The sequence below is a fragment of the Sitophilus oryzae genome, unplaced genomic scaffold (genome assembly GCF_002938485.1).
Source record: "Sitophilus oryzae breed Bouriz unplaced genomic scaffold, Soryzae_2.0 scaffold_2006_pilon_pilon, whole genome shotgun sequence".
NCBI lineage: Eukaryota > Metazoa > Arthropoda > Insecta > Coleoptera > Curculionidae > Sitophilus > Sitophilus oryzae.
This window is the reverse complement of record NW_022146732.1, coordinates 803,358-827,053: the sequence shown is the minus strand read 5'-3', so window position 1 is coordinate 827,053 and position 23,696 is coordinate 803,358. Positions and strand designations below refer to the sequence as shown.

Genomic DNA, 23,696 nt, shown 5'->3' with positions numbered 1-23,696 from the left:
TTTTTATCTAAAGATATTTTCGTCAAACATATTAGAGATATTACATATTTTAATATGGAAAAACTGTTGCTTTCAGTTCCACACCGTCTTTGATATGCCTTTGTTTGTCTAATTAGAGAAAATAAGTGTTATATGCGTTGGCCGCAGAACGAGTGGCGGCTCCACCGTACAGCGCCTGAGACGTAGGAGGGAAAATCAAATCAGCCTTGTCACGAATTCGCCCATTAGGTTGTGTATCTTCCCAATTTTTTCAATTAACGCTAATATAATTTATCGTTATTAATACATAGTTATTCAATTGCGCTTAAAATAAGTTGCGTCAGATCATATTCTTCATCTACCAGTCTTTCAATAACAGTAAAATGGTCATCTCCTTTCAGTAGTCGATAGGTCGATTGAAAACCAGATTCCTTTAATTTCTTATGAAACTTTTCTGTCTGTTCCCTGAACGGTGGTGCGTCATACTCAGCCACAATGACGTAGAACTTCATATGTTCTGGACTAGATAGTGTCATAAATTGGGGACTAACTGCCTTTGATTCTTTATCAGTCAGATTTAGCGGTTTGTTGATTTCTGTTTGGGGTAGAGGGGATAAGTCGTATATTCCACATAACAAGAAAACTGATTTAATCAGCGATTGGTCATCGTAGGATAAGTTAGGGATAAAGTTGTTGAACATACATGCTACTAAGTGTGCTCCGACTGAATGACCCACCAGATGTACTCCCCTAAAATAAAAATTGTACTTAGTTAAAATATTAGTTATTGTTATTAGTTATTATAGTCTAAGGTCATGATACACAAAAAGGAAAGTATTATCGATAGCACTATAGTAGTTCCAATTTTGTACACCATCGCTATACAAAAATATCCATATTGCTCAGTTGCCACTAACAAAAAAAATACCTATAATAGGAAAGCATTTTAGGACATACCCTCAAAAGTGATATCAAATCATTGAGCTTGAGAATTGAAAAGTCATTTTCTCATTTATTATGTCCAGTTTGACGATTTCACGTATATTATGAATAGGGGAATATACTTTTAACAGGGTGCCAATTAGAAATTTGCCGCATAGAAATATGTTTAATTAATAATAATAATACATGTTTTTTTTTGGCGACGACATAATTTTTTTTGATCATTTATATGACAAATTCATTAAAACCATTAAACATTTTGAAATACTTACTTTAAATACAAAAAAATTCCAATTTTTAACTGCCTATCTAATAAAAAAATAATATACAGGGTGCTCCATTAAAAAAAAAACAAAGAAAAATTATTTTATATTTTAGAGTTTGGCGTAGAATTTTGAATATCCTGTATGATTAACTCATGAAACTGTCCTGATGAAGGGAATAAATTTCTCAAAAGCTTGACAAATTTTAAAATAATTATACAAGGTGGCGCACCTCATTCGCCTCGGTTGATTATACGAAAACGGAACGATGTTGAACCGAAATATTTTATGGGTATATGTGGGGAGACAATGTGCACCCTTTAAAATTATTTTGAAATATACAGAGTGTTTCACTTATTATTTCCTTTTGATTTTTCCTTATACAGGGTGTCCCAGAAATAAGTACAAGTATTTTAAGAGGTGGTAGATCTCGATAAAAGAAACATAATTTATCTTTACCGTTTTTCAAATAAGTCCGAAATAACGGAGTTATTTTACTTTCAAAAATTTCCAAAAAAAAAATGATTTTTTGCTAAAATTTTGAGAACTACTGGATCTTTTCTGGATTTTCTTTCTTGTAAATTTAATCTAATACCTATGTTGCCACATTATCAAGAAATTATTTTTTTAACTAAAAATTAAAAAAAATTCCAAAATTTTTTTCAAAAAATTTCAAATTTTCAAATTTTTTTTTCGCAAAAAAACCTCATGGGCCTGTTTCTGGGGTCGAACTATACTACCAGTTAAAATAGTTGCACTTATTTCTGGGACACCTTGTATAGAAAAATATCTTATCAGAAAAAAACTCTTATACTGGAGTTACTTACTTCGACATATTGAGTTTGGCATAATCCAGGCATCTTCTCAAAGCCGTTTCAATTTCAATTATAATATCTTTAATTTCGACATCTGGACACAGTTCGTACCCGAGTGTAATTACTTTAATACCATGCTTGTGAAAAATTTTCGATATAAAACCTTGATTGGTGTGTGTGATTTCTTTAGCTTGCCAGTACCCTCCATGAACGTAAATTATGATAGGGGAATCTACGAATAAATAGTATTAAAATACTACAAAATAAAATACTACATATTACAATATGTATTATTTTAATTTCTACAGTTTCAGTAGAAACTATTTTTTACATACAGGGTGACAAGTTGAAAACGAACAGTATTTAATAATGCCTCTACCGATGATAGTATGAAAATTTGGTGAAACACGTCAATTTACATATCAAGGAGGACAATTTTTGAGGCATTTGTTGTCGTGATACTTTCAACCCCTTGACCCCCAGGGCACCTACCCCTAAAATTTTAAATAGCAACCCCTATTTCTTTTACCATTTTTGTGTTTCTTATAGAATTCTACATAAACTGCATTATTTTTTTGAAAATATTATAAGGAATACAAAAATGGTAAAAGAAATAGGGGTTGCCATTTAAAATTTTAGGGGTAGGTGCCCTGGGAGTCAAAGGGTTGAAAGTAACACGACAACAAATGCCTCAAAAATTGTCCCCCTTGATATGTAAATTAACGTGTTTCGCCAAATTTTCATACTATCATCGGTAGGGGTAATATTAAATACTGTTCGTTTTCAAATTGTCACCCTGTATATTACAGATCTTCTCAGGTTTCTGAATAAATTTGCAGAATCTTATGCGCCCTCTATGTTTTTATGGCATAGAAAACTTCATACCGGTAGGTACTATTTAACTAATCAAAATGGTTTATTTGGAGAAATGACAATTGCAATCTTCTATTAGTTAGGCCCTATGGTTGGGTCAGATATGACATGACACGATGATTAGTCGCCTATAAGCCAACGGAAGAGTAAACCGGGTGGACAACTCAAAAGGTACCAAGGATATTTTCCATAAAAACTTAAAGGGGATAAGCATGCAAAATCGGTGGCAGGAAGCAGCGCACAATAGACAATGTAGAATTTTGTCCCTCATGAATATTTTTAGAAAACTGTCCCAACTTTCAATCTAAAATCGAATATTCAAAATATTGATGAGTTCGAAAAAAATTCCGGAACAAATCATTTATCAATTTTTGGTATAACTCAGGATCGGTCTATGATTTTAAAGAGCCTAAGCAAATTAGCCTGGAGTAATGGTAGATGGCACAAAGAGCCGCAGAACAACGCAATATGAGGGAACTGTACAAAATAACAAAACACCTGAGTGGACAACGTAGTAACTTCAATACAGTTATTAAAAGCAAAGACGGCAGACCACTAACATCCTCTGAAGAACAGCTTGACAGATGGAAAGAACACTTCAGCAACCTGCTTGGACCAATAAGTGAACAAAATTTCGACAACGAGGAACCGAAGCCAACAATCGAAATGACTATCAACTGCGACACGCCAACGAAAACAGAAATACAAAAGGCTATTAAAAGACTTAAGAACAATAAAGCAGCCGGCCCCGATAGCGTCCTTGCAGACCTCCTCAAAACAGATCCTAGCACAGCAGCAGACATACTGCATCCTCTAATTACACGAGCTTGGGTATCTAACATCATCCCAGATGAATGGAAACAGGGTCTCATTATTAAACTCCCTAAAAAGGGAGATACCACTAACTGTGACAACTGGTAAGGTGTTGTTTTGTTAAACACCATTCACAAGACAATATCCTCTATAGTTCATTTAAGGTTAAACTCCTATATAGAGCCTACTCTGAGAGAGAACCAAGCTGGTTTCCGACCGAACCACTCGTGCATTGACCATATTAACACATTGCGCATTATCATAGAGCAGTCAATAGAATTTAGGTCACCTTTATTCTTATTATTCATAGATTTCGTCCAAGCTTTTGACAGTATCCCCCATGCGATGGTACGGAAAACTCTAAAAGAAAATGGTGTTCCGGAAAAACTAATTAATATAATCAAGGAACTCTACAGAAACACAAAATGCAATGTGCTGCACAACGGTAGAACCAGCGACAGTTTTAACTTAGGGACAGGAGTAAAGCAGGGTTGCACATTATCGTCGCTTTTATTTAATATCGTGCTCGACAGCGTTTTGACTAAAGCCACAGCAAACATTAGGGGAGTACAATGGACTCTGACATCGCATCTGACGGATCTTGATTATGCTGATGATATCTGTCTCACAACGCAATCCTTCAAAGACATGGAAATGATGTTCAGATGTCTAAAAACAGAAGCAGACAAAGTAGGATTAAGCATAAACATCGACAAAACAAAGTCAATCCGCATTAATAAAAAACAACACTCCATTCAATGTAGGAATCAAATATGTCGAGAATGTAACAGAGTTTACTTACCTGGGAAGTATTGTAACAGCAAACGGTGGCGCAGACGCGGATATTGTCAGCAGGATCAGGAAGGCGCAGCGAGCCTTTGGCCAACTAAAATCAGTTTGGACCTCCCGTCAACTCTCCATACAAACAAAATTAAGAATATTCAATTCCAACGTCATACCGGTTTTATTATGTGGCTGCGAGACATGGAGAGTGACAAAAATATCCATCAACCGTCCACAGGTATTTATCAATCGCTGCTTGCGGAAAATACTTAAAATCTTTTGGCTAGACACTATACGTAACACCGACCTGCTCCATCTTACAAACCAACAAGAAGTAGGCATTGAAATCCGCAAAAGAAAATGGGGTTGGATAGGTCACACTTTGCGGAAAACTGATAGTAATATAGCGAGATCAGCGTTGGAGTGGAATCCCCAAGGAAAAAGAAAGCAAGGACGACCTGCTCAAACATGGAGACGTTCCATACTGGATGAGCTTCAACACGTAGGGTCAACATGGAAGGAAGCAAAAACAACTGCCAAAAACAGAACCCGATGGAGAGCTTCCACTGAAGCCCTTTGCTTCGCGTAGGAGATATAGGATCCTATATATAATGGTAGATGGGATACTATAGGTTTGTAATAATATAAATTAATAAATTTCAATAATTTATATTAGGAGGTATGTTACCAATTTCTTAAATTCTATGAGTCTAGCCAATCTACATTCTTGGTAATACGAGTAGAAGGAGTCAATTGTTTAATTATAATTAGTTCATGAAATGAGTCTAACCAATGAGTATAACCAATCTTCATTCTTGGTAATACGAGTAGAAGGAGTCATTTGTTTAATTGTAATTAGTTCATGACTAAATTAGAATGCCTTTAAACATTCTTGATTGGGCAATAGTTTGACAGGGAAACTAGGTTGGTACTCTACTAAAAAATGCTTACCATTAATTTTAGATACGAACTATATACTAATAACCATCTTATCCCATAGTCAAGCAGTACTAAAAGCGATCAGTAACCATCAATTCGAAGTCAACGAATGCCTAGAGAAGCTAAAAAATTAGGCAAAGAAAATAAAGTCCTCCTAATCTGGATGCCCGCCTACCGCAATGAAAAAGCAAATGATCTAGCTAGAAAAGAACGAACACTCCACTAACTGAATCAGAACCGTTCTGCTTTCCAAGTGGAAACCAACTTAAAGAAGAATTGAAGAATCTGGAAGACTCCATTCGTAACCTGGAATGGGAATCCTCGAACGATCTAAGATACTCGAAAAAGTTTCTCAGAACTTACGACCGAGAAAAATCAAAAAATTTCCTTGATTTAAGTAAGAACAGTCTTCGGATTGTCACGGGATTTTCTAACAGGACAATGCCTCCTCAACGAACACCTCAGTATATTAGTATATTGAGTAGTATGTTAGTATATTGAAGGTGAGAAACAACGGCAAATGCAGATTCTGTGGAGAAAATGGAAAAATACCACAATTTTTGGTAATAGCTTTGGTACGGCTGATGTCGAAGAGGGAGAGCTGGCTTTTGTGGCCTTCTCAGGTACTTGCTTTTGTTAAAGCCCTGAGACTGTATGATGAGTTATAACCCGTTATAACTCAAAAAAGAGGAACACAAAATAGATCTGTAAGGTCGCGGTGATTAACCCCTCCCCCCTCCCCCCCTTAAGCATTCGACATTCTACTAAGAAATATCGAATACCACGACTCTATTAAAAGCATACTGGTAATTAAAAAAAGTCTCAGGGATAATTTCAGAATATTACCGTCACTTTGTTCTATTTTCTCTATACCTAAGAATAAAATATAAAATGGAAAACACATTTCTTGCAGTATATATATAATGAATTATACAGGGTGTCCCACATTTAGTGCGACGAACTGAAAGGGGTTGTAGAGGGCATCAAAACAAGTCATTTGAGTGTAGGAACCCATGTCCGGTATTATTAAAATGAGCGGAAGGAACTTGATTGGACGTGTATTATATTATATGGTAAACACTAGACTTAGGTACACTGCACTGCATTTGTCATTTTGTGGAAACAACCCAAGCTCACTTGGTGATGGAGTAGGGCTACCAAACCGGTAGTGAGAGCAGGTTGATCCACATTATGACGAACACAGTGTGGAATTAGATTTCTATATCAACAGTTCAAGGCAAGAATCTTAAACAGGGTTCGGCAATAGTGCGTCGGGCATCTGTAGCTCCTAGAATAAAAACTTAGGAATTTTGTTTAAGTGCAAACCTGAAGTATGTACTAGGATGTATTTCGGGAAAATATTTTAACTTCTATAGGGTGGCTCAAAAAAGTGTGAGTGGATCGGGATGATTTTTTTTAAACGGAACACCCTGTATATTATTGCATTTTTGGCTTCCTCTCAGAACACTTTACATAATCTTAAGACATGAGTATATATATTTCGGTAATTTCAGAGATATTAATAAATAAATAAAAAAAATATATATTTTTCAGTCTTTCTTAAAAAAAATATTAATAATACAAGAAATCTCCTGAAATTAAAACTATATTAGACATTTACTTTAGATGGTCTGTACTTACTTTGCTATAAATATGAAAATCGTAAATCATACAGGATGTTCAAAATTCTACGCCAAACTTTCTAAAATATAAAATAATTTTTCTTCGTTTTTTTAAATACCCAAGCCACCCAATGATTTTTCTCTCCTATTTTACCGTTGAAAGCGCCATATGTAATAATACTCCGTATATCCGGAAAACTATTGAAAATTTTGAAATACTTTAGATACAAAAAATGTTCATTTTATAATTCTCGATCTAATAAAAAAATAATATACAGGGTGTTCCATATAAAAAAATGAAGAAAAATTATTTTATATTTTTGAAAGTTTGGTGTAGAATATTGAACATCCTGTATGATTTACGATTATCATATTTATAGCGAAGTAAGAACAAACTATGTAAAGTAAATACCTATTATAGTTTTGATTTCAGAGCAGGTTCTTGTATTTTTAATATTTTTTTTAAGAAGGGATGAAAAATATATATTTTTGATTTATTTTTTAATATCTCTGAAATTAACTAAATAGATATACTCATATCTTAGAATTATGTAAAGTGAGCTGAAAGGAAGCCAAATACGTAATAATGTACAGGGTGTGCCATTTCAAAAAAATCATCCAGATCCATTCAAACTTTTTTGAGCCACCCTATAGAAGTTAAAATATTTTCCCGAATTACATCCTAGTACATCCTTTAGGTTTGCACTTAAACAAAATTCCCAAGTTTTTTATTCTAGGAGCTACAGATGCTCGACGCGCTATTGCCGGACCCTGTATAATTTAGAATAAATTATTTTAACTACTATTTGCAATATAGATCCTAAGCCTGGGGCCTGGCGCGTCGGCAGACGCCACTCACATTATGACCAGTCCAACCCTGGTATTACTAGTAAACTACTAGGTAAATTACTAGACTAAATATAATTTTTAACTTGAGATAAGGAATTATGTATATCTATATAAAATATTTACCATCAGGTAGATCGATTCCAAGAATATTGTATTTTTCTCGATTTCGGAACCCATACGGAATATTGAATTCAGTTCTTACTTGGTTTCTTAGTGTTCTTGTTGCTGAAACAAATATATTCAAGTAATAAGTTGGTATAAAGTATACGTACTACTTCAAAGTGTTTACATTCTTTAATAAAATATTTAATGGTTTTAAATTTATAAAAAATCTAAAAATATGTAAAACAACAAAATAAAATATACGTGTTTAAGAGTTTTTCCGAAAAACTTACCGGTTTTTAAATAAAAAATATTTTAATATTTGAGGGATAGTTTCACCCCCTTAGAATTCGAGTTTCGAAAAATCCCTTTTTATCGAACCTCTACACCCTAAAGTCAATCTGTTTTCCAAAAATCAGCTTTTTACGTCAAGCGCTGTAAGCAGGATCGTGATTAATCAATGACCAGATTTTTCTAAACACCCTGTATACATTTTCAAAAAAGCTTAAAATATGCAAAAAAAACAAAATAAAATTGTGTTTAAGCGTTTTTTTCGGAAACTTGACCGTTTTTTAAATAAAAAATATTGTAATATTTGAGGGGTGGTTTCAACCCCTTGGAACTCGAATTTCGAAAAATTCCTTCTTATCGAACCTCTACACCCTAGAATCAACCTGTATGCCAAAATTGAGCTTCTTACGTTGAGTGGTTTGAGCAGGATCGTGATTAATCAGTATGTCAGTCACTTAAGGATTTTATATATTAGTATAGATTAATAATAATTTATTGTAATAATAGTGATTGGCTTTTGTGCAAAGGTAAGCTTTTAAACTATTTTTATAGGTATATTAGATTATTATATATTACTTATTATTCAATACATATTTATATGATGGATTTGTAGCTAATTTTGGTGTCATGCAGGGCCGTATCTAGACCAAAATTTCGGGGGTTTGGCTTGAGGGGAGGGGGGTACAAAAGCTGTTAGGAAAAAAGCATAATAAAAAATCGCTTTGGGCTACACTCAAATCTTAATTGAAAATAAAATTTTAAAAAAAAAAAAAGTAACAGGTAAAAATTATTAATCTTAAAGGATAAACTGGGTCTTTTCCCCTGGAAAACGATTGACTACCTCTTCGATATCGATATTATTTCTCTATGTACGTTTAATAGAGCAAGTCCTGTCAATCGCTCCTGACCTGTAGAGTTACGTAGGGAGTCCTTCAATCGTCTTATGCCGCAACCGCACATGCGGCATTTAGCGAACTCCGAGCGCTCGTCAACTACCGAACGCTCGTCAACTACCGAACGCTCGTGATCGGACTTCGCCTTTCCATCCGCACATGCGGGCTCTGATAGCAACAACATAGAGACGAGCGCTCGTTCTCGTCGCCGATTGGGTCGCCGAACTCCGACTTCCTCATCCACACACATAGGAAATCGGCGAAGCCCGATCGGAGATCGCCGAATACCGCATAATTGCAGCATTAGAGTTGAAAAAAGACCTTTCTGGTGTAGCTGTTGACACTTGTAGAGTTGCTAGGATCATTAATAAAATGTATATATTTGAAATATACACTGGTTACACTCCGATTATCGTTTCGATGGCATTTTAGGTCGGTCGACTGCAGGTAGCTGCTTCCATTTTTGCCGCCACAAGTCTAGTTCTGCCGCTAAAGTGTCATAGTCCAAGAATTCTTTGTCTAATAGCAGAACAATAACAAACGTTAATCACGTTAATGACCAGCAAAACACACAACATTCAAAAGCTTTGTCCTTGTCAAACTTTTGCTGTTTTAAACACTTGAATGTTGAAAGTCGAAAATCGAAAATGACATTTGCTTTCAAAGTGGAAAAGTGAGGTTAGGTGTATAATGTATATTTATCAATGACTAAAGAATACAAGGACAAATAGCACCCGAGACGAAACTGTGACCATCCTTCCAAACAGTGCCGTGGCACATATTTTACTTAACATTGCCGCTTGAAGGATATTTATATTTTGATATTATATGTTTTCACTACGCCTATGGTGTATCGGGTGGTATCATACTGATTAATTACGAAAAAACGTATTAAAATGTTAACAAAAGGTACATAACTAGTATCGACGTATAGTACATATCAAGTACATATAATATCAGAAAAATAATTATCGAATTCAATAAAAAACGCTAAAAAGGTGTAGGGGACTGTTAATTTCCCTATATAACGTAACTTCTGGCTCTTTCTTATCATTGCGCCTTTTACACTTGAAAGCTGAACAAATTACCATTGTAATAAAGTTTATACAAAGTTCACTACACACAACCAACTATTAAAATCGCTAAAATTGTCGTTGATGGCCTGTATGGGCGTTACATGTCCTTGTATTCTTTAGTCATTGATATTCATCCATCTTCTTCTTCTTCTTTTTTGTTTCGTTCTTACTTACTTACTTAATGATCACTTACTTTTTAAAAATTTTCGGCCATAATTTCGGGGGGGGTTTGAACCCCCAAAACACCCCCCCAGATACGGCCCTGGTGTCATGTGTTAACAAAATATAAATTTCACCCCTGAAATTAAAAAAAATATATATAGTTATATATACAATAGTTAGAATTAGTAAAATTTATCAATAATTAAGTATTATTAATTAAATTAAGTATCATTAATTAAATAAGTACTATTATAGTGCCTCCATAAGTTTTTCTTTTAAATGGTACATCAGTATATTTACAAATATATTTATAAGTTATCTTAATGTTTAATTGTTTCATATTCATATTTCGAATTAATTGGCAATAAATAAATTATTTATTGTATTTATTGAAGAAAAGATTTTTCACTCATCCATTCAATTTTTTTTTATTTTAAGCATAATTTAGAGCCAGGAAAATATATATATTATAAAAATGAAAACATTGCTATTATTTTTTTAATTTGGATACTATATAGTATATCGATCAGAAGTGTAAAATTGTTTTTGGGTTTTAGAAGAGGGGGCAACGGCGTATCCTCATGCTTAAAACAAAAAAATCAGACACCATACTAGCGCCGGATGCAAAGATTTTTGAGGTGGCATTAACAATTTTTGTTATATCTCTAAGTAAAACAACACAAAAAACTCTCTAGTTTATAAAATGACCGCAGGCAAACAAAAAATGCATGAGAATATATACAGAACAATCCATTATGGACCACCCTGTTATTTCTAAAATTATTCCTTTTACTATATAACTGTTATCATAAAACTGCTTAAAATTTGCAAGATGACTATTAATTTAAAAAATAAACTGTGTTTAATAAATAGATGTTACCTAAAACTTATCTTTTTTAAGTTAAAACCTTAACATATTTTACTTGATTCTAAATAGCGGCATCGTCAGTTAGTTTTGCAGTTAAAAGGCGGCATTTGAACAGTTTTTTGTCGCTTACCGCCTTTTAACTTCAACTTCTTACTGTATTCAATACAGAAAACGAAGCAAGAAAGAATTAACCAACATTTTTTTAAACAAAACTAGCTCTATTGTCTAAAAATACCTATAAATAACTAAATATAGTATATCCAATTAGTTTTGAATAATAAAATCGAATGTATATATTCTTATTAGTGAAGGACAACATCACAAAGTTTTTGCCATTTTTCTCAAAACCATGGTTTTGTCACTTGCCGCCTTTTAACTTCCGACGGCAGTATTAAGTTTGTCGCCCACTAGACAGCGGCGCGACGCGGCGCGGCGCCATGTGGAAATTTCTTTTGTCTGCTTGCCATGTATTTAAATGGACCAACGCACATTAGAGCGCGCAGCACCGAAGCGCGCCGCGGGATTTCCGTCAAGAAGTCGGAAGATTTCTCTAGCAACTTTTTTCCGTCTCCCGCGTTTCGGCGCGTTGCAGTGTGCGTACTCACAACGGAAATAATTTTGCATTCGAGTCTTTTCAGTTGGCTTTTTGACTAGGAACTAGTGATACGTATCAATGGTAGAATTGTATTTTTAAAGGTAAATTAGGCAAATCAATTTTTATAAAGGAATATGATATTTTTTTTAGTCTTCCCTCACTAGAGACAGATGGACGAAATGCCTTTCTATCAAAGATTTAATATAATAGAGGGGTGTAGAGGCAAAACCAGCAATCTCCAATTTTTAAATTCTAATTACCTAAATATATAAAAAAGATCAGGGGCTTTTCACCACATAACTAATATACACATCAGAATATATAAGAATTATCAAAAGTATTAGTAATTTGTCTCTTCTGAAAAAATATGATGAGTAGAGATACCCGGTGTTTTGCTTCTAAAACCCTCAATTGAGGAGTGCGTAAAATGTATCCTTTATATTTTGTAATACTGAAAAAAATGCTCGTGTCTTTTTTAAATTTGGAAAAAGATATACGCTTTCGTCCGTACTTGAACTAATTGCTTTAAAAACTAAACTACAGTAAGTAAAAAACACTTCGACTATAACTAAATAGCGTTTCCGCGTTTCAAAAGCGCGCTATAGTGGGCGCAGTCCCTTCGTAGCCGGAAAAAATTCTCTTCCCAGTGCCGCGCCGCGCCGCGGTCTAGTGGGCGACAACCTTTAGTTTCCGTTGGATTAACGCGGCAATGTTTTGCGGCCATAGGACTTTTTTGAAGTAACTACTTATAATTATTGAGTGCATGGTGATATTTTGACGTTACCACTTTATATCATCGAATAGGATAAGGATAGACTTGGAGAGGGATAGGATTATTTGGGCCGAAATGTAAATACTCCGAACCAATGGGCACCTACCCCAGTATCCTTCAGGCAGATATATTGTACGCTATCGAAAGATCCGTACAATTTATTCTACATAGGAAATATCGGAAACAGGGAATAGCCATCTAATTCGATAGCACTAAAAGCGATCAAATCAGTAACCATCAATTGGAAGTTGGTCAAAGAATGCCTAGAGGATATGAACAAATTAGACAAAGCAAATAAAGTCCTCCTACTCTAAGGCTCTATAAGGCAATGCAAAAGTAAACGATCTAGCTATATACTGAGCGAACACTTCACTAACTGAAACAGAACCGTTCTGATTTCCCAATGAAAGCGGAACTCAAGAACCTGGGAGACTCCATCCATAACCTGGAATGGGAATCATCCAACGGTCTAAGATACTCGAAGAAATTTCTCAGAACTTACGACTGGGAAAATCAAAGATTTTCCTTGATTAAGTAAGTTGTTACGGGATTTTCAACAGGAAACTCTCTTTTCTCCACAACGACTTTTTTTCTCTCCACAACGACTTTTTTTCTCTTGGCCGATTTACTTATTAGATTTTTTCCCAAAGTTGTGCGATAAGTGGTTCCTGAGATAGCCGCCTTCCATTTTTAGTTGGCCACCTGATACAAAGAATATTAAGCTTTTTTCTTGTGCCACTGGATTTACACCTACGCTTACTTTTAAAATTATTTTTAATAAATGCAGAAATGTAAATTTAATTTTATGTTTCTTCAAGTATTATATTTTCTCTTCAGTCAAGTAGTCTAAGTTTTCTATTAAAATAAAATAAATCGAACTAAGTGTAAGTGATCGAATGTAACTATTTTCCAAAAAAAAAAAAATTTTTAAATGTTAGCTAAAAATTAATTTAATATAGTTAAAATTAATTTAATATAGGAGGCGCCACCTCTCACACGCCTCGGAGGCTCCACGGAGAACGACAGTTTATATTAAAATTAAATTTTGTTAGCATATGTTAACTCAGAGCACTTTTTAAAAATATAGAGAGTTCTACAGGGTGTCCCCAAAAAAGGTTACATATGAAAGTTGTGTTTTTTGTAATGGAACACCTTATATATTAACTGATTTTCGGATTCTGGACGAAAAATAAAGGTGAGTTTTATAAGAGAAGTATATGACTAAAATGTAAGGATTTTTGACATAATTATTTAACATTTAAAAAATAAAGAACAATTTCTAAGTTACAATAAAAGCTACCTAAATTGGAATTTACCCGGTATAGCCTAATATTTAGATAAATTAACTATTATACTTTAAATCAAATTAAAACTTGATACAAAAAGTTATACAGGGTGAGACAAAATTAATATTGAACATTGGTCACCTTTAAAAGCATGTTACTCTTTTATTATAAATGGAACACCCAGTATATTATTTCGATATTCAATGGAGAATTCATGTCTCTTCAAAATACTATTAAGGTTGCCTACCCCTCAAACAAAGATTTTCCTAGATATTTTCATTTACATTATTAATTTGATCTGGGTAGATCTTTATTATTTGATAAAATCTAGTTTAAAAAACTTTTTTCCTAGAATCCAAAAAACAATTAATATATGTACAGGGTGGGTCAAATTCGACGCTTTTAAATGGAAACATCCTTTCCTATAGGAGAGAGACGAAAACTAATATCGGTGTCTGGAGCTCAATTTTCATCTAAAAATATGATGGTGAAAACCGCACATCAATATTTGTTACCGTTTCGAAGTTACGGGGTGTTTTTCAAAAATGTGCATTTTTAACAAATCGCTGTAACTTTTTTGCTTTGAATTTTTTTTTATTTCTATAAAAACATTTCCAAAGCACCTTTTTCCGTAGAATTTAATGGTTTAAGTATATTTTTTTTAAAATTAATAATTTAAGAGTTATCAACAGAAAATTTGATTTTTTATATAGGACACCTTGTATATTTTTAATCTATTGAAAATAATTTAAAATTACCTTTCCAAAAATATAGCACACTTGATATTTTGTTATAATCCCCTTCGAAATACAGAATTTTTAAAAGTTTGCCACTTTTAATTAGTAGGCTTTGGACGCCTTATTGATGATATGCCCTTAATGGAACTCGAAAACATATTTTTTCAGCAAGACGACGTACCGCCTCTGGACGCTGAAGTTATCAGCAATTTCAGAGGCGGTGCCTCTGAAATTTTTGCAGCCAATTTCAAAAATAATTGAATAGCTAACCAAGATCCCAGCCGTTGGCGGTCGCGGCCGCCTGACTTAGTGCTCATGGATCTAATCCTATGGATATATTTGCAAAAAGGTTCCTTATTCTTCCTTATAATCTAGACAAGAATTAGAAATACTTCGCAGTTATGAGGGGGTATTCACCCCCACTTCACTCATTCTTTCACCCCCACTGAGTTAATGAATTCCGCGAGAAATGTTCAAAAACTGCCCCGTATGTCCATAACAGAAGACGGTCGATATGTCGAGCACCTGTAGCAAAATCTCATGTCTATCTCATGTCTGGGTTTGCTATTTATTTTTATTGTTATTAGATATAGTTTAAATGTGTTGATATTGGTTAAATATATTTTAAATTGTTATAAAATTCTGCATCTCTCATAGCAAATATTATTTTCGTTTTTAATTGATGCTCACAGCTAGAATTTTTTTGCATTACAGCTGGTGCCGTTCAAAGCCTACTTATTTAAAGCGGGCGAATTTTTATATACTCTATATCTCGAAGAGAAATAGAGCAAAATATCAAGTGTGTTATATTTTTGGAAAGGTAATTTTAAATTCTTTTCAATAGATTAAAAATATACAGGGTGTCCTATATAAAAAATCAAATTTTCTGTTGATAAATCTTAAATTATTAATTTTAAAAAAATTATACTTAAACCATTAAATTCTACGTAAAAAGGTGCTTTGGAAATGTTTTCATAAAAATACAAAATTTTCCATAGCAAAAAAGTTACAGCGATTTGTTAAAAATGCATATTTTTGAAAAACACCCCGTAGCTCCGAAACGGTAACAGATATCGATATGCGGTTTTCACCATCATGTTTTTGACAAAAATTGAGCTCCAGACACCGATATTATTTTTTATCTATCTCCTATAGAAAAGGGTGTTTCCATTTAAAAGCGTCGAATTTGACCTACCCTGTACATATAGGGTGTTTCATTAAAAAAAAACACACAATTTTGATGTGTAACTTTTTTTGGGGACACCCTGTATAATTCTGCTGCCAAAATTTAATTTCGATATAAACTACCGTTCTCCTTAGAGCTACCGCGGCGTTTGAGAGGCGCCACCCTGTACAATCCTAGAATCGTAGGTGTATTTTTCTGCAATAACTATAAATACCGTATGGTTGTACCCTTGATTATGGATAATAAGATAAGGGTTGTACGATTGAAAAAAAACGGCGTCCATTTGGCTTGGAAATGACAATCGCTGACAATCTCCGAATATTTTCTATTTCCTGGCGCATCCGGCATTTATTAAATAATAATCATTCATAATTCTAAAATATGGAAAGGTATTAATGTTATTAAGTCATTATTTGTTATCCGAATTAAATATACAGTTTGTTGCATCGACGACCTGGACATAGGAAATCCCATGTAAATTTTAAAAATGATGAATAAGTTTTCCCCATTTTATTTTACAGAAAAAAATATTTGAACTTGAAACAAAGCAAATTGTTCATTTTCAATGGTTAATACGAATTCGTTCTTGAGTTATGAGAGATATCAAAAATACTAAATTAATCAAAAAAATAATACGGTCCTGATTAGAACAACATGCAGCCCTCAAATTTAATGTCAAATTGACTTTATTGTTGCCAAATTTAAAAGAAAGTTTTGTAATGTCATATTGATTTGATACGTGCAAAATATAATTTGTAATGAATTAAATTTGTAGCAAGTGGAATATGAAAACTAAATAAGAACACTTGGAGAAATGGTCGAAAAACATTGTGCTTGGCGAATTTGAAGAAGTATAATTTTAAGTCATTTAAATATTCTAACATTAAGGGCTCGAACACACTGACGACCAGGTCGCACCGGCCAGGCCGCAGCTAATGATATAGCGCACACTAACGTCCTGGCCAACCGTTGGTCGTTGCGACCAGAAGACTGCACAGAAATATTATTTTCTGCCGCTTGTTGCCGGTTTTCTTCCGAATTTGATAATTTTTCAGATGAAATCCCTCAAATTCAAGGCACAATATTTTATTTTCTATAAGATATAGTGTTTTAGTGTAGTTTTTGCACACGTGCAGAAAATCCAAAGAAATAGTATACAGACTGGATCAAAGGTAAACTTAAATCTAATCCCTTTTTTATATCAAGGGTCGATTCTAGTAAAAACTCAAAACATTTTTATATGACATACCTACTCTATTTATGGTTGGTATCAAGGATATATAGAAGAAGGATATTCAACTCCCTATAGCGGGCTATGTTGGAAAATATGCCGTATTTTGTCGAGGAAGACGATTTCGTCACGACCAATGAGCGTCGAGTATTTGAAATTGAAAACATATAAATTGACGGTAACCTATGTTTTTTTGACTTTTGACTCATTTCACTGACAGATGTGATGAGATTATTATTGTAATATAGATCCAAACGTTTTTTGAAAAAATAATGTATTTTAAAGTTATTTCCTAGAGTTTGGTTTGGCCTTCTATATTCTGGTATTTGTCTACTAATAAATAATATCTTATTTTGTATTTCGATGTATGGAAATCCGCAAGTTTTGTATCTGAAGCCGCAAAGAAATTTCGCTCTATAGTTAGAAAAATGTTATTATATCTTTTTAGACGTGTCGAATTACAAAATTTCTTATTTCAGATGTTCTAAATGTGAGTGCATGTCAAAAATTTAAATATATACTTAAAATATTATTTCAAGTTATATGCTTTGACATTTTTTGGAAGTAAACAAATATTGAAGAAAGTGTTGTGCCTTCACAGTATTTAAATTGGCATTAGGAATAGATTTCCTTTGAAATTGATAATGTGAAGAATAACAATACAGGAACATAGAATAACAAGAAAGAAATTCTAGCAGCAAGTTAGGTTATGAGATAAATTTTATTTATATAGTTTGTTTAAAGAGTTTAGTTTGAAAAAAAGGTAAAACAATTATTATTGTCCAGGTCATATTTGATAACTGTTGTTAATTGATAACATATACAGGGACACAGTAAAAAGACAAAACATTTAGACCCTTTGAAAGAGAAATGTTTGCAATGGATATTAATAAATTCTAGCCAATTTGTACGATGTACAATGCAGGCAATATTTCTGCCTCTTAATGCACTATTCGCGTAAAAGAAGATGTGGGTATTGTATTTATAGGTAGTTAATGATATATGGAATATATTTCTATATTATTGCAATAACGATGTCTTTATGTTGTATTTTTTTAGAACAGATTTATTATTAGTTGGCTAGTGTGTTAGTAGGATAGCCATTAGTAGTTATAAAGTATGAAGTCGTCAGGTATTAATAATAGGAATTGATCAAAGCTTATACATTTATTGTGATATTTATATTGTGAATTTAAGTAGTTAGTTTTGGTTGTTTAATAAACGAATTAATGTGCTTATTGTGTATCTAATTAAAAGAACAATGAAAAGTTGAATACCATAGGGGTACGTATGCTATACAAAGAATTTGCATCAACATTTTTTTGGTTATATACTTGTACTGATATTTGTTTCTTGAACTAAAGAATTATACAGTACCTACTACACAATATACCGTATGATCGAAAAAAACGGCGTCCAGTTGGCTGGGAAATGACGATCGATGACATTTCCCATATAAATTTACATATAAAATGACAGCGATCTTCATTTCCCAGCCAACTGGACGCCGTTTTTTCTCGATCATACGGTATAATCTGCAGCTACATAGGTAGGTAGCTATTGGTAATTAAATTTTTTATCTAATATAATATCTAACATCAGAAATATTGTTAATTATCAACTATAAACAACTAAGAACTAGAATTATCAACTATAAACACAATATAATATACTGTACCTTAAGCAATATGTAATTATTTAACAATTAATTTTTTTGGGAAATAAAAACTGGTACTAAATTCTTTTTGACTATTTAATTTCTAAGTCACAAATAATGGTGGACAAATAGCAAGAAAATTATACAAGTAAAACATAATTTTAACTTATTTCTCTAATGGAATTTTGGTATTGATCTACTTAGTAGGATATGCAGTTTATCATATTTTTGAATATTTATATTCAATATTGTTCAGGAACAGCCCAATTACTCTGAAAAAAAAATATATGGTCAAATTCTTTGAAAAGAAACTTTTAAAATCAGTAATGATAAAAAAATATATAATTGTTGTATAGCAGAACCAGGGGACACAGAATTAGGGGAATTAACAATAGATTATTAAAAACTGCCTTCTCTTAAAAAAGTAGTATTATATGCACTTAGAAAGACTATAAAGGATATAAGTACGCATAGAAAGAAAGTAAGTATCTATACTACTGATATATATAACTATATATGAATACGATACCTACAGTATACAATATTACTAGTATAAAAATAACAGCACAGTCGGCACACTTTAAAATAAAAAAGCAGCATAATATTCAGGTATGTATATAAGTAAAATTTTCTCAAAAATATTAGAATATGAAATAAATTGCAACTAAATTTTAATTAATAAACATAAACAAATAAAATGGTCAGTGTTATTAAAACTTTATGCAAATATATGTTACCTTAATACTTTGTCTTTAATCCTACTCTTCTGACATGGCTTTTCAAACTTATCCCCAAATCTCAATTCTTGTTATTAAGAATAATATTTATGAACTTTTGTTTCCATATTAATTTCAATATATTTGAATAAAACTGGAAAAATAATCAATATTGGCACTTGAAATTTTAATTTCTTATGTCCTTAAATTATTTATATCATGTTATACAAAATACTTACATAAATATTCAATTTAAAAATAGATCAGCACTTGAACGAGTGAATATAAAATAGTATATTATCAATTTCTATGAGCAATATCATTACTAAATTAAGGAAATCTATTCCTAATGCCAATTTAAATTCTGTGAAGGCACAACGCTTTCTTCAATATTTGTTTACTTCCAAAGGGCAAAGGGTATAACTTGAAATATTTCAACCAATATTTCAAGTATATATTTTAATTTTTGACATTAAGCACTCACATTTAGAACATCTGAAATAAGAAATTTTGTTATTCTACGCGTCTAAAAAGATATAACATTTTTCTCACTATAGAGCGAAATTTCTTTGTGGATTCAGATACAAAACTTGCGGATTTCCATACATCGAAATACAAAATAAGATATTATTTATTAGTAGACAAATACCAGAATATAGAAGGTCAAACCAAACCTATAGGAAATAACTTTAAAATAAATTATTTATTCAAAAAACGTTTGGATCTATAAAATACAATAATAATCGCATCACATCTGTCAGTGAAATGAGTCAAAAAACATAGGTTACCGTCAATTTATATGTTTTCAATTTCAAATACTCGACGCCCATTGGTCGTGACGAAATCGACTTCCTCGACTAAATACGGCACGTTTTTTTGGGCCAGTCGAATATCCTTATTCTATATATCCTTGGTTGGTATGATACCTGTTGTTATACCTTCGGGTTTCGATGTTAAAAAATAAAAAAAATAATATTAAAGTTTTTCTACAACCACTTGTTTTTTTTATTAAATTAGTTTTTTTAGTTGTATTGTAGTCATGTACAAGGAGGACAATTGTATTTTAAATATGATATTTAATTTAACGTTTTTCAAACAGGGTTCATTAGACTACATTTCTACTAGGTACATTATATAATATGTTTTCTTCTAAAGTCGATACGGGCGCCATATCAGTAGAAAAAAGAAACAGAATATCTCCCTTTTTGTCGGTCGCGCGTACACAATGCTTTTTGTTTGTTGTGAATAGCAACTTCGCTGTTTAGTTAACTCGGATATTTTAACATTTCTGAAACAATATTTTCTAATTGGTAAAACGTCAAAAATTATTAGATTTCACAACTCTGTTGAAACTGGTCGTTCATCTGGCCGCAGCTAAAAACGCAATACATCCGGCCAGCAGACGGCAAGGTCGTTGCGACCTGGTCGTCAATGAGTTCGAGCCCTAAGAAGAATTTTATTAGACGGGGGTGAAGAACGTAGGGCAAGTTTTATCCATTTTTAAATTATATACAGTACGTCCCCGGATTGTCTTTACAGGAGGAAAAACATCTTTTATTATTGACATTTGGAGGAAAATGCATTGTTCATAAAAAAATTTGCTTGTTCTAAAGCAGAGTTCTAAAAATCAAAACGCGTTTCTATGGTAATTTAATTTCGTTATAATTTTTTGATAGATTGTTATTAATAGAATTTTAATTAACGCTCTATGTTTTCTGGGTTAAATATTAAATAAGCACAATATTTATTCTTATTCCTATAAAAAAGGTTTTATAAACATTTTCGCTAGTCAACCGTTTAGGCACAAAATCCCTGGAAATTTTACAATTTTGCGTAAAATATGATATAATATTATGTATAGTCGATTTTCCGAAATCAAATGTCGATTAGGGTTCACTAAAACTAGTTTCAGTTTAGTTTCATCAGTTTTGTCATAAAACAGTGTCGTATCATTAATTTATGAATAATTAATTTTAATTATTGTAAATGTGTACTTGTTTCCACACCACCCAAGAAGTAAAGTACATGGCGCGTTTATTTTAAAGTTTTTATACGTTAATTCTTTCATTTAACTGAGGCCTACTCCACTAGATAAATTAAAAACTTTAACTTATCTGCACAAGCCCGACGGATCTGCCTCATTGATGTCAAAGTCGATCGTGTCTGCTGTGCTGGGTTCATCAGGGTGGTCTCTCAATACGTCCAACTCTTCATCTTCAGCCGCCAGAGGGATATTTACAGGCAAGTCCAACTCCTCTTCATCGGATTCGTCGAGTGATACTTCAGTGACGTTGTCACAGGATTTCCCGTTGCAGTATGCACAAATCATTGAACATTTTAATCCTGCGTTTCTGCATCCGCAGGCTTTACGATAGTTGTTGGTTTTGCAATTACAGGATAAAAATGCCAATAGGGATTTTGGAGCTGGATCTTTCAACGTTGTGACTGGAGTAATGCCTGTTTTTGTTTTCTTCCAACCCCATTCTTCGGCATCTTTGGTACAACCAGACCAATGCTGAACCTGGTGGTAAGTTCGCAATGAATGCTATCCAGCACGACAATTAATTATTGATAAATTAATGAGCGAATTAATGATACGCCGCGCCGCCGTTTCATGACAAAATTGAAGAAACTAAACTAAAACTAGTTTTAGTGAACACTAATCGACATTTGATTTCGGAAAATCGACTATGTGTATATTATACTTTTTAAAATGTGGTACTTTAACAACAGCAAAAATGACAACAGAAAATATGACGTTAACGAGAAAGAGAATAACTAATTAATAATAACACCATCCATTAATCCTTTTGATTTTTAGGACTTGAAAAATTCAACCGTATTTTCATGTTTTTTTTTAATTTTCACTAAAACGGTATGGAAATTTGGAAAGGTATAAACGGGATTAACCGTTTTAGAACAAGTAAAATTTTTATGAAGAATGCATTTTTCTCAAAACGTCAATAATAAAAAAGATTTTTCCTCTTGTAAAGACAATCCGGGGACATACTGTGTTTTTAAAATTTATCATTGCCCCCAAATCTTGTAAAAAATATTGAAATAAAAATAATAAACAGGAACCCTGATCTGAGTTCATTAAGAGCGCTGAGTCACCCTGTAAACTTATGCATAACAAATATAGAATAATAGAGTAGCTCATACCTGTATTTAAATAATTAATAAACTTTTCTAACGCTTCTTCAGGTGCATATCTTTTCTGCCACCAATGAGGATAATACAGTTTATCGATTTCACTTGGTTCTTGGGTCATTTTTGCTGCTTATAATAATACCAGTAATTGCTAATAATAACTCTAACTCGATTGTTGAATCATTTCTATGACTTATTCACTATTGTCGCTAATAATAACTAAGTGTTTTCGCAATTTGATTAATGCTAGGGTGTCGAGGCGGAACCAAACCAATGAATCTGATTAGTATGCCGAGAGTATTTATTTCTCGCTGATAAATTAACATTAATAAAAGCAAGCAGAAGTCCTTGTAGGCGGAGTAGCGGAGTGTAATAAAGAGAACGGGATTTTTTATGCGGGTCTAGATAACAAAATACTCTGGTTATGGTGGTTATGTTCATGGATTTTCAGATTTCGGTTAAATCTATGCTAAGAAATAATATGATGTAAAGTATTTTATTATACAGGGTGGCGCTTCCCATAACATATAACGTACTCTGTACAGGGTGGGCCAAAATTGGACGCTTTTAAAGGGAAACACCCTTTTCTATGGGAGATGGACGAAACCTAATATCGGTATCTGGAGCTCAATTTTTACCAAAATCCTGATGATGAAAACCGCACATTGATATCTGTTACCGTTTATGAGTTACGGGGTGTTTTTAAAAAATGTCCATTTTTAACAAATTAATCGCTGTAACTTTTTTGCTATGGAAAATTTTGTATTTTTATGAAAACATTTCCAAAGCTCCCTTTTACGTAGAATTTAATGGTTTATGTGTAATTTTTTTTAAATTAATAATTTAAGAGTTATCAACAGAAAAAAATGATTTTTTATTGGGGACACCCTGTATATTTTTAATTAACTGAAAATAACTTAAAATTACCTTTCCAAAAATATAGAATACTTGATATTTTGTTATAGTCCTTTTCGAAATACAGAATTTTATAAGTTCCCCACTTTTAACTAGTAGCTTTGCTAGTAGGCTTTGGACCCCTTATTGATGATCTGCCCCTAATGGAACTCGAAAACATATTTTTCCAGAAAGACGAGGC

General features: G+C 32.7%; 1 protein-coding gene and 2 long non-coding RNA genes across 3 annotated transcripts; 1 reads left to right on the top strand and 2 right to left on the bottom strand.

Annotated features, from left to right (window-relative positions):
- LOC115883940 (kynurenine formamidase-like) lies at positions 1-22,874 on the bottom strand. Its single transcript, XM_030902369.1, has 4 exons — positions 22,613-22,874; positions 8,002-8,103; positions 2,012-2,231; positions 1-729 (listed from the first exon to the last, which is right to left on the bottom strand). The coding sequence occupies exons 1-4, from the start codon at positions 22,719-22,721 to the stop codon at positions 291-293; spliced, it is 870 nt and encodes a 289-aa protein (XP_030758229.1). The 5' UTR covers positions 22,722-22,874; the 3' UTR covers positions 1-290.
- Positions 17,712-18,156, top strand: LOC115883941. Its single transcript, XR_004050470.1, has 3 exons — positions 17,712-17,840; positions 17,904-18,065; positions 18,137-18,156. It is a non-coding gene; the product is annotated as an uncharacterized LOC115883941 (long non-coding RNA).
- LOC115883942 lies at positions 18,817-19,743 on the bottom strand. Its single transcript, XR_004050471.1, has 3 exons — positions 19,690-19,743; positions 19,472-19,604; positions 18,817-19,006 (listed from the first exon to the last, which is right to left on the bottom strand). It is a non-coding gene; the product is annotated as an uncharacterized LOC115883942 (long non-coding RNA).
- Positions 22,875-23,696: the final 822 nt, after the last annotated feature.

Coding starts and splice junctions, on each gene's coding strand:
- LOC115883940 (XM_030902369.1), bottom strand. CDS start 22,721: ATGACCCAAGAACCAAGTGAAATCGATAAACTGTATTATCCTCATTGG. Junction 2,232..8,001: donor TGGAATCGATCTACCTGATG/GTAAATATTTTA, acceptor ATTTATTCGTAG/ATTCCCCTATCATAATTTAC. Junction 730..2,011: donor GCCAAACTCAATATGTCGAA/GTAAGTAACTCC, acceptor TTTTTATTTTAG/GGGAGTACATCTGGTGGGTC.